At 36.6% G+C, this 12401-nt stretch overlaps 2 protein-coding genes across 2 annotated transcripts; one reads left to right on the forward strand and one right to left on the reverse strand.

Moving 5' to 3' along the window:
* The first annotated feature begins 797 nt into the window (after positions 1–797).
* Positions 798–2513, forward strand: LOC132185576 (uncharacterized). Its single transcript, XM_059599335.1, has one exon. The coding sequence runs from the start codon at positions 798–800 to the stop codon at positions 2511–2513; it is 1716 nt and encodes a 571-aa protein (XP_059455318.1).
* Positions 2514–9621: 7108 nt separating this feature from the next.
* LOC132184084 (transmembrane 9 superfamily member 11) lies at positions 9622–12156 on the reverse strand. Its single transcript, XM_059597572.1, has one exon. The coding sequence runs from the start codon at positions 11811–11813 to the stop codon at positions 9840–9842; it is 1974 nt and encodes a 657-aa protein (XP_059453555.1). The 5' UTR covers positions 11814–12156; the 3' UTR covers positions 9622–9839.
* Positions 12157–12401: the final 245 nt, after the last annotated feature.

Below are 12401 nucleotides of genomic sequence, written 5' to 3' on the forward strand. Positions count from 1 at the left end.
CAAAATATATAAATATGTTTTAGAGGTCGGAATTTTAGAGCCTTTCAGTTCTGTTTAGCGTTAACCGTGATAGGAATGAATTAAATAAATTATTGAATATTCTTTATGTGTGGGATCAAAAATATAAATAATTAGATATTATCCGATTCAAATGAACTTGAGAGGATCCTGTTTTGATCCTCTTATCTAGGCTGGAAGAAGACAATGAGAATCATGGGACTCTATAGCTACACCTTCGAGCATGCCAAAGGTTCGTACTAAAACTAATATAGCAATGAATGCTTTTGTAACAGTTCGTGTCCATTCAATTCAAAGAGTTTTTTTTTTTTTTTTTGTCATTCAATTCAAGAGTTATCTGTACTAATTGAAGAGGATTAGAGGATGATGAAACCGTTGCTACTGTGCAGTCATTCATTTGATGATGGTTAAAAGACGTGTGTAACATTTTTTTTTTTATTTATATTCTAACGCATGCACTTGTGTGCTTCTTTCCCTCGTTTGTTGTCTAACTTCGTTCGCTAAACTGGAAGACTGCTAAGACCCTTTCTATTTATTCCTTTTTGATGAATGCTTGGACGCTTTGTAATTTGAAGATGATTGTGTCGTTTTGTTGCAGGGTATTGTTGAAGGCTGTGTTCTGTGGCAGTAAACGGATCAATGAGTGAGACAACGACTTGGACACAAGTAGACCTATCTTATTGGAAGAAGCTGAATGTACACCCATCCAGATCTGTGTTCATATCTCGGGTAAGTTTGCCAGCTCAATCATTTAAAATTTTTACCGGTATTAGAGAAAGATGAAGCTTCAACACTTTGGCCACGAGCATCCGTTGATCTTCAATGAAGATCGAGAAAAGAATAATTATGAAGTGCACCCAGTTGATAATTTTTGCCATATGTGCCTGAAACAAGTATCAGGTCCTAATTATAGTTGTAAGGAGTGCTGCCAATTCCGCCTTCATCAATCATGTGCGGAATTACCCCGCAAGTTGCACCACCCGTTGCACCCTAAACATCCCCTTCTTCTCATCCATGTTTCCCAGAAGCGGGGAGGCAAATGCGAGGGTTGCAAGAGAGATCATCTACTGAGCTTTGTTTACAGTTGCGTTGACTGTAATTTTAACCTTGACAATAAATGTGCTTCACTACCGCTCATCATCCAAGCTGACAATCATGACCACTCATTGACCCTCATGCGGAAATCTGTCTCTTTCACCTGTGATGCTTGTGGAAAAGAAGGCAAAGGCATGTTTTACTTATGTCATGTATGCGCATTCTTGGTCCACGTACAATGTGCTTCCTTCCCATTGATTGTCAAACTTATCCGCCATAGCCACCCTCTCACCCTCACCAATTCTCTTCAAGTCAATGAATTCTGCCAACGACTTTGCCTACTATGTGTTAAAAATGTGGACACAGACTACATGTTTTATTATTGCTCGACTTGTGATTTCATTACCCATCTTCATTGTGCTACAAATGAGCGATTGTGGGATGAAACATTTGTGCCGAAATTTAAAGATTCGGGGCCTATTGAATCAACTAGCATGCAAAACTGCCAAGATCCGGGGCTTGATATTGAATCCATTGATTCCTTTACTTATGCTATCTTGAAATCCGAAGTGGGAGAGGATAAAATTGAAAAAGCAGTTGAAATTAAACATTTTAGTCATGAGCATGACTTGAAGCTTATTGATGAGCAGCATGAGAACAACGAAAAATGTAATGCATGTATGTGGCCTACTGACCCTCCGTTTTATAGCTGTGCTAAATGCATATTCTTTCTTCACAAATCTTGTGTTGAATTACCCAGAAAAAAGTCACACCCACTTCATCAACACCCCCTCATTCTCCTCCCAGAGCCACCTTATGACGGTATGTGTTTTGTGTGTGATGCTTGTAACCGCAGTTGTAATGGCTTCTCCTATAATTGTGACAAATGCATGTTCGACCTTGATGTCCGATGTAGTTTGATGTCTGACATCATTACTCATCAGGGTCATGATCACCAATTTATTCTCTCCAGCGCATCGTATTATGATAAGTGCACCTCTTGTGATTCTAAAGGACAAATCTTTCGTTGTGCTGATTGTGAATTTACTTTAGATTTCAAATGTGCTACGCTGCCACATACCACAAGATACAGACCACACGAACAACTGTTCACACTTATCTATAAAGATGAAGATAATCCTGGTGATGAACATTATTGTGATATTTGTGAAAAAGAACGAGATCCAAAGCACTCATTCTACTATTGTGCAGATCTCGATTTTCCCGCTCATCCTGATTGTATTCTTGGGAGATTTCCATATATTAACTTTGGGAGGACTTGTACATTTGAGATCCACGAGCATCCCCTCACTTTGGTTAACAAGAAGGACGTCTATCCTCAAAGTCTTGAATCTGGTGCTGTTCGCTATGACTTGATTTTTGAATGTGTCACTTGTAATTTCAGTCATACAGTGGAGATTATTTCAAATGTGTGGCAAAGCAAGCGACATGCAACCTAACTTGTTAGAAACTATGAATTAGATTTGGACCATTTAGTATTATTATTATTTTCATGAGTAATATTGATATAAACCACACTTTTATTTCATTATTATTTTACCTTGTTGATGAGAGAATGTCAATTAGTTGTTGAATTAATTTTTTTTATAAGGACTTATTCAATAGTTAATTAATATTGCCACATTAGTAATGTGTGATAATGATAAAATAAAAGTGTGATTTCCACCATTATTCGTATTTTATTATTTAATTCAATGTAGCATGTCCCATTTATAAGTATGTCAGGAATTCTTGTACGGATTACCCTTCCCTTTACTATTTAGTGCTAATTATTTTTATGAGAAACTTCACTGAAGACCCCTGAACTTCCATCCGATTTGATAAACCCCCCCTAAACTTCAAAATCTCTCAATTTAGTCCTCTGAACTTTCAATTGTTCTCAATTTGGACCCCTCGGTCAGATTTTAAATGTTACATGACGTTTATACCCCTGACTTTTGTATAAAATTTTAACTTCCAAAACGTTTTTTTATTTAAAAAAAAAAAAACAAAAATCAGGGATATGTTAGACTTTTTTTGTATTTTTAACCGTTAAAATAGACGGAGGAGTCCAAATTGAGAGCAATTGAAAGTTCATGGGACTAAATTGAGAGATTTTAAAGTTTAAGGGGTGTATTTCAAAACGGGTGGAAGTTCGGGGGTCTTCAGTGAAGTTTTCCCTTATTTTTAAGTTGTGGCATTAGTTATTTTTGTTGTAATTAAGAACTATATTTCATTAGTTTCTATTTTGTTTTCTGTCGTTACCTTATGTTTGTTCCACTCTTTTGGTTGGTGAGAAAATCGCCGGAAAATTGGAAAAGAAAAGCAGAATTTCTAATTTTGATGTTACCAAATACATTGTAACGTTTTGAATATCAAGTTGCAACTTCCGAAAAAATTTCCATGCAATGTTTTCTAGCTCTCTCACTCTGCCTGTGTATCTTGGGCCGGCTTCAGATCACTCCCTCTTTCATACTATAAACTAAACTTGAGAAAAAAGTAATTAACGCTTTTAGTGAAAACACAAGCTTCCAAGCATAGCCTGCCAACCCAATTTCTGGTCTGTCTATAAAATAAAATAAAAGGTGACTGTTTTCTTGCCCACAAAATTTTGGGTCTGTCTTTAATTTGTCTAAAAGCCCTTTACTTTTTAGCACGGATTATTTTTAAGTTCAGGGTTTAGTTATTTGTTTTTAGAACTATATTTCATTTGTATTTCATCAGTTTATCTTTTGTTTTTTGGGATCGTTACCCTTTTTTCATTGTAGAGTAAACATAGGCAAATCAAAGAGATTTACTTGAATCTTTACTTAAATGGGTTTTATATATAGCTAATGAATTCTGTACAAAACTCATAAAATTCTAGAAATTTTAACTGTTAGTTTTCTCAAATTGTAGTATAATGTGATACTTTGTACAAAATTCAAATTGAATCACTAACTTTTTTCTTCCATTTTTTTAGTTGAACCAAAAGAAGTAATGAAATTTATGAATCCACTTATACTCATTTGACAAGTATGCTTTGACAGTTTGACTTATTAGCTGCACTCAAGTAATCAGTGGCACTCATTATCAAATTGTTTTACAAAAATAAAAATAGCAGAAAGGGTAGAGGAATTGGGAAACATGGAGGAAGAAATACAAATTACTATGATTTTGATAACAAGTAGTAATGACGAAGATGCAAATAACATGAAAAAGAGAAAATTCCTATGTATGAGGCAGAGGCTCTTATGAGGAGGAAGAAGAGGGAGAGGTTGAGAAAAGGGAAGATGAATATCATGCTCAAGCTAGAGAAAGTGTGTGAATGTGGGTCTTTGACTATTTCTTCTCTCTCTCTACAAGCATTATTAGATAGCATGAATCCTTTGAATTTACTATATATGGGGCTTACTGATTGTTAGTGTTACTTCTTAAATTTAATTATTAGAAAATAAGAAAGATTTGTGTAAAATTGAGGTAGCTAGGTTGTTTCAAATTTGGGAAAAGTATTTATGTCATTTAAAGTAAACCAAAATATTTTGAAGCATTAAACAAGATTCATTGAAATAAAATTTAAAAAAAAATATAAAAAAGCCCTCCAAACTAACTGCTGTTTGTGATGGAACCTCATAATGTTCAAAATATACAAAAGTAGCCCATCAAACTACCAAAGTGTGTCAAAAATGTCACATCTTTTTTATATTCATATAATACCCATATTCTTTTAAAAACTAAATAAAAAATAAACTAAACTATTTTTAACAAAAAAAAAAAAGCATTTGTGAGCTTATTTCGTTCACTAAACTGGAAGGTCGTTGCTGGTTCCTGTCTATTTATATTGTTTTTTGGTGATCATGGTACTTGTAATTTGAAGATGATTGTCTCGTTGTGTTGTAGGGTATGCATGGTTGAAGGCTGTGTTCTGTGAGAGTAAGTGGATCTATCTCTTTGGAGAAGAAGCTGATCTGTGTTCATATTTCGGGTAAGTTTGCCTGCTCAAATATCATTTAAAAGTTTCACCATTAGAGAGGGAGATGGAGCTTCAACATTTCATCCACGAACATCTGTTGATCTTCATTGAAGATCTAGTACCAGATCCTTATGATTCTTTTTCTACTTGCTGTTGCTTTGGGTGCCAGAAACTAGCATCGGGTCCTAATTACAGATGCAAAGAGTGCACTTGGATCATCCTTCATAAATCATGTGCAGAACAACCCCATGAGTTGCGGCACCCGTTGCACCCTAAACATCCCTTTCTTCTCATCAAAGCGGACCGAGGCAAATGTGAGGATTGCAATAAAGATCATCTAGACACCTACAGCTTCATTTACAATTGTTCTGACTGTAATTTTAACCTTGGTACAAAATGTGCTTCTCTGCCGCTCATTGTCAAACCTGAAAGTCATGCCCACTCATTGACCCTCATGTGGAGATCTGTCTCTTTCACATGCGATGCTTGTGGGAAACAGGGCAAATGCATGTTTTACTCATGTGATGTCTGTCCATTCTTGGTCCACCTAGAATGTACTTCCTTCCCATTGACTGTCAAGCATATCCGTCACCCCCACCCTCTCAACCCCATGAGTTGTGGCACCCGTATTGTGACCCATGGGTCAAATTATTATTATTATATATTAAAAAAAAATAAAAATAAAAAATAAAAACTCGACGGCGTGTGAGCCCCCATGACCACTAGTGGGTCACTTGGTGACCCGCCGGTGGGTCACTTTTTTTTAAAAAAAATTATTTTTTAATATCATAATTATAATAATAATTTTTTATTTATAAATAAGGGTAAATTTGTAATTCTAAAAAAATTTAGGGGTATAAAGGTCTTTTACTAAATCTACCGTTTGATTTAACTGCAAAAGCTAACAGTAGGGGGTATTTAGAACGAAACGAAAGTTTGATACACTAAAGTGAGAGTTTTTGAACAATAGAGGGGTGTCTGCAAAAAGCGCGAAAGTATAGAAGGGGCAAGTGAAGTTTCTCCTATTTTTTTACAACCCATAATGAAAAGTTCGATAGACATATGTTTAAATTTTGAAATTAAACTATAACAAAAATCTTGCGCATACTTTTTTCTACAACCAAAGTACTTTTTCGAATGTTCATAATTTTGAATTTTATTTGTGTTGAAATCTAATAAGTACTATACCAATTACCAACAATATTACAGCTTCTTTCTAATTTTATATTAATGTTTTGATTAAGCAAAATTCAAAATTTTCTTTTATAATTACGAGAAGTAAATTTCAAAATACTTATGAAAAATACGATTATAATATTTTTAAATTTTATAATTAAATTGTATAGAAAAATTTCGCGCATTGCGCGGGTTATAAGCTAGTTAAAATAAGGGTTAAATACTATTCTAGTACTTGTGGTTTGCACCAAAATCAAATAGCCACCTATTTTTTCAACAACATCGTAGATAGTACCTATAGTAAGCTAATAAATCTACTTGGTACTTCTGTCAAGATTCCGTTAAGTTTTTTAATTGAACGCCATGTCACTCTTATACGTGGGCGCCATGTGGCGTGGTACCTAGATTTTTGGTATCACGTCATATTTTATTTTATTTTAAAAAAAAATCCAAAAAAAAAGTAGAAAATATGTTGGGGTGGCCAACTACCCTGTTTGGCTTGGGGGTGGTTCAGCCAACCCTAGATAGGCCATCTGGGGGTTGGCCGAACCACCCCCAGGCCAAACGGGGTGGCTGGCCACCCCCTATGGGATGGTTCGACCACCCCAGCGTATTTTTTTTTTTTCTTCTTCTTCTTCTTCTTTTTTGTTTTTTTTTTTTTAAAAAAAAAATAAATAAAAAATGATGTGGCACATAAAAATCAAGGTACCACGCCACGTGGCGCACACGTGTAGGGTGACGCGGCATTCCGTTAAAAAATTTAACGGAATCTTGACAAAGATACCAAGTGAGTTTATTAACTTACCACATATACTATTTGCGATATTTTTAGAAACTCAGGTGGCTATTTGATTTTGATGCAAACCACAGGTATTAAAATAGTATTTAATCCTTAAAATAAAGCAATTAAAGACTAAAAGATGGACTTGTACATAGGGCTGTTAAGTGAGCGAAGCGTCTCGCGAGCAAGCTCGGGCTCGGCTCGCATAAGCTCGGCTCGTGCTCGACTCGAATATTAAATGAAGCGCTTCGTGAACACAAATCCTGGCTCGAATATTAAACGAAGCAAGCTCGGCTCGACTCGACTAAGCTCGTGAGCTCGGCTCGTATAAGGCTCGCCTCGCTTATTAGGCTCGGCTCGTATATTTTTTATCAAGTAACAAATAACAATATATAATCAACATTACTCATTTACTCAATAATAACAAATATATTATATACCTTTGTTTTTTTAAAAAAAAAAATTATTTATGCATATGTGTGTATATATATTATATATATAATATATGTATATATTAATATAAAAACATATAAGAAATATATATATTATCATTAATAACTATTTTTTAAAATTTTAGTTGATTATGTTAGTTGATTATGTATGGAATTGTGAGATGGAGATTAATATGTTATATTTGTTTAATGTTCTTTAACATTTTAGTTGATTATGTATGGATGATTGTAATGTTGGGATTAATTTGTTATGTTTGTTTAATGTTCTTTAGCATTTTAGTTGATTTTGTTAGTTTTAATTGTAAGGTTGACATTAATCTGTTATGTTTGTTAATGTTCTTTAGTATTTTAAGGTGCAAAATATTCTGTATGGATGATTTTTGTAATCTAATACACTTAAATTACCAAAAAAAAAAAAACAAAAAAAAACAAACAGTCGAGCTCGAGCTCAAGCAAAATTGACGAGCTCGAGCTCGAGCTCGAACAGGGTTCCAACAATGTCGAGCCGAGCTCGAGCAGCAAAGTCGGGCTCGAGTCGAGCTCGAGCCTAGCCCAAAAATAAATGAGCCGAGCCTGGACAGCCCAAGCTCGCCCAAGCTCGGCTCGTTTACACCCCTACTTGTACAGCATCACACAATATCTTTCGGGGCCATCATACATTCCATATTAGATTGATACTGAAATGTTCTCTATTCATTCAAGATTTGATTAATATGAAATATACAAAAGATTTCATATTTTTTCTATCATATTAAAATGTAATCAAATCATATATGAAAACTATTTTTTTCATATATTCTAACAATAAGATTAACGCAATCATTGGACTGATCAAATAATGTATGAAAGATGATGGTACATGCACGTGTTTCACAGCTGCCATAATTCACGTGTTTCACGACTTTGCTTTTAGCTTAATTTTGTGATATTTCTTCTTCTATTTAGGAATCATTAACTTTAATTTTTTGTCTTTGTGTTTCCATAAGCCGAATCATTTCTGAGACATGCGGTAACAAAGTACCAAATAATTATAGAAGTTCTTATTGTGTCACTTTAAAAATGAGATGACTTTTAAAATCATAATTTGATCAAAATTCAATAATAATCAATCACAAGTTTAATGGTGATTTTATTCTTAGAGGGACACAAAAGGGATTTGTAGCATTACTCTAGTAATTTTCTATAATTCTTATGTATGGTGATTTCTGTAGTATTTGATTAATGAATATCAGATTATTCTAAAGCCTTAAAGGCCCAAAAACAAAATTTCCCAAAAATAAAAAACGTTCAAGCTGATCAAATTAAGCCGAAGAAATAGTTAAATTGGGCCCAAAGGGTCAAAAATGTCCAGAAAAAAAAAGACTGGCCCTAAAATAGTTGAAAGTGAGCCCAAACAAATTCAAATTAAGCCCACTACCCAAGCCCATTGAGTTCCACCTTCCGCCCGTCACCACCACTTACTTGGCGGTGGTGGTTAATTACGAAATTGCCACTCAATCAAATAAGGTCGATGGTTAATACTGACTTTCCAACTTTGACGGTGGCTGGTGGCAAAAATCCCCCATTGTAACCACGGCATTATCCGATATCCACCCCTAAACCCGCTACATCTCAATTACGCATATATTCCCAAGCCCATTCCAAAAGGATTTTTCGGGCTCCATGATTCCTAGAAGTCCTTCATTTTCTGTCCTTAACATCATGGGATTTTGATGCAGACCGCCCTGCATAAGTTATACATATGTGACTTCTTTTATTTCCTCTGTAAATAGAGAAACAGAGGAACTGAGGATGCGGTTCATAAGCTCAAGTCCCAAGCCACCAGTGGCATGTCGAGTTCTTCCTCCTTGTTAGATATAACCCCATTTCCCCGTTGTTAAGAGTTCCTCCTCTCATTCATAAGTTATTGGATCAGTGATCTTTTTGCCAAGAAGTTATTGGATTATACTTCGGGTCCGTCCTAGGGATATCTATATGATCTGATCAAATTGTATATAGCTTTTGTGGTAGCGACGAACCAGAAAAAGTATACAGAAAAGACAGAAGTTTTCTATTATAATAGAAATAAGCAACGGCATAAGCAGGGCGAAACAAATCAACAAAATAAGCAGAGCATATAATGGTGAGTAGCATTTCAAACCATACAGGTCTGATTAGTGAAAAAAGAAAACTAAAACCACATCATGCCAACTAACACCAACTAAAAATGCAAATAAACTTTGGTAGCAAACTATCATTCCATGATCTCCATCTAATAAAGAATTAAGCAAAACTGGACGAATTATTATATTGTTATTACATTTTCTAAGTTCCCTAGCAAAATAAAACTGTAGAAAAGTAAAGCATCATAGAAAAGTTGTTTGTGCCTTGAATCACCACCACCAATGCTCTTCAAAGTGCCATTCTTTTGAGCCGAGAAAGTTCTTCAATCCAGCTTCACCGAAGAGAACAAGTAATGCACAAACCAGAATGATGAAAGGAACCCAACAGTGCCGGTCGCCAGCATGATTGCCAGAACCATGAAGAGTGAATACCCCAAGTAAAGAGTTGCCGAGACAGGTCCACTCAAACTCTTGAGATCAAATACAAGATAGTTTATGGAGTACAAAAAGATGTAGATGGCAACAGAACCAGAAGCAAAGAATGACTTCCACCACCATTTCCAGTCCTCCACACAGAGATGCATGTAGGTTAGAACCAAAGACACCTCAGCACAGACCACCACGAGGAGGATCATAACAATAAAGAGGAAACCAAAGACATAGTATACACGGCCCATCCAAATGCTAGACATGATAAAGAAGAGCTCAATGAAGAGGGTACCAAAAGGGAGTGTGCCAGCTCCAAGAACAAGCAACCAAGACGGGTATCTCTGAGAAGGGATTTCCCGAGGAATCTGGTTCGTTCGAACAGGGTATTCGATATGAGGTGCCTTTGCCCCAAAGTATCCACCAACTAAGGTAAGGGGAACCGAGATACAAAACCAGAGGAGAAGCAGAATAACAAAAAGAGAAAATGGAATGGCTCCTGTGCTGTGACTTCCCCATAAAAGGAAATTCAAAGTGGTGAGGATCAAGAAGGCAATACCAGGGAAGAAACAAGCAACCTTCCATGAGACTGAAACCCATCCTTTGTAGTCACCGCAGCCAATTGTCCTCCAGAGACGAACCGCAACATAACCAGCTGCAATACCAAGTATCATATAGAAGAATAGCATACCTGTGATAAGCGTTCCACGCGAAGCAGGTGACATGAATCCAAGAGCAGCAAACAATATGGTCACAACAGCCATTCCAAGAATCTGAACCCCATTTCCGACCATGATACAGAGAAGGGCAGGATTGGTTGGGGCACGGAAAACATCCCCCACAACAAGCTTCCAACCAGATAATTCCTCATTCATCTGAGCTTGAGCCTCCTTGTCAAGTTCCTCATAACGGGTCAGATCCCGCCTAACAGTCCTCAGGAAGATGACAAGCACAATGCCGGCAAGGAAAGTAATCACCATCAGAGAATTCAAAATCGAGAACCAATGGACTTTCGATCCCTCCATCTTCAGATAAGCATCCCATCGTGATGGCCACTTGATGTCACTCTCCTCAAACGTAACCTCATACGTGAAGACAATCGGCTGCCCTTTCTTGATCGGCATAGACACCGTGTTGGGATCACATTTCACCTGATTTGGGTACTTTCCGTATTTCTTCAAATTCTTCACCGAATCAGCATTATGAACAACACTGCAAGGAACCACCTCAAACCCAACAACCATGTACCCAGGCACATCTGATCCTCCCTTCCCAGCTGACGGGATCACCTCAGCCGCATCACCAGTCCCCATTACACGCGCCATATTGGCCTCCTCATACTTATGAACAAGCACGTTAAACTTCAAATGGTTAAATATATAATAATCATCCTGAAGCTTAACTCCAACAGGGTACCCCGTCCACCGCAAAACATAAATCTCCTTCTTGGTATAACGAATGGCCGGCAAATTATCGAGAATCAAATTAACCTGGTACATCTCATCAATTCTCTTCTTCAAGATCTTGAAATCGTCGGCCGACAATGGATCCGACTTGCATAAAAAGATCTCAGTCTCGTTGGTGTACATCTTAAACAGATACGGAGAGTTTTCAATCCGATCTCCCATGAGGAGCTCGCCAAGATTCTCAGCGCTGTCCTTGACACCGCCTTCAGGCTGACAAAAGGGCAAACTGTAATAGCTAAAGGGCATTTCCGTATCGATGGAAGTGAGAGAATTCACTTTCACCGACAACGGATCACCGACACCATACTTGTGGGGATAACTACCAGGAAGGTAAAACCCATACCCGGATTGGAACACCAAGCAAATGGTCAAGACCCAGATCCTAAATTGATTAAAAGATCCCATCTTTGAAAGATTTGCGTCAGATCTGGAAGACCCAGATCAGAAAAGGAGGTAAAAGAACAAAGACAAACGCAAATCCCACGCGGGTTTTGGGATTAATTTCAGATTCAGATACCAAAGATATGAAATTTAACACAGTTCTAGCAGTCTAAATCTAAAGAATTCGGCTAAATATAACAAAAAATGAAAATTCTTTGAGAGGAAGTACGGATCTAACTGACCTTCAGCGCAGAGAGAGAGAAAGAGATACACGAATATTGAGAGATGGATCTCTCAGTGTGAAAAGATTGTGCATCAATACAGACAGAGAGAAAAAGGGTGCGGAATAGAAGAGGAGCCTATACCAGATATATATGCTTGGTGTATCTTCGGGAAGGTGGCAAAGCCAAAAGGACTCCTGGCTTTTTCTCTGATTGACCATAATGGCCCTATCAGTTTCTGAAATCAAATTGTCAGTGCCTGGCCTCAAGTGTAATTTACTATTTATTTAATTGTTAGTATTGAAAAATAGTTTGATGGTTAATTATTACAATTTAATTTTTCAGAATTTTCGTTTCTTAAGAGTTTGAAATTGTGAGAGTTAAAATAATA

Source organism: Corylus avellana, chromosome ca6, assembly GCF_901000735.1.
Source record: "Corylus avellana chromosome ca6, CavTom2PMs-1.0".
NCBI classification, from domain to species: Eukaryota; Viridiplantae; Streptophyta; class Magnoliopsida; order Fagales; family Betulaceae; genus Corylus; species Corylus avellana.

Bases quoted from the DNA above. Each gene is read 5' to 3' on its own strand.
- LOC132184084 (XM_059597572.1), bottom strand. From the start codon at position 11,813: ATGGGATCTTTTAATCAATTTAGGATCTGGGTCTTGACCATTTGCTTG.
- LOC132185576 (XM_059599335.1), top strand. From the start codon at position 798: ATGAAGCTTCAACACTTTGGCCACGAGCATCCGTTGATCTTCAATGAA.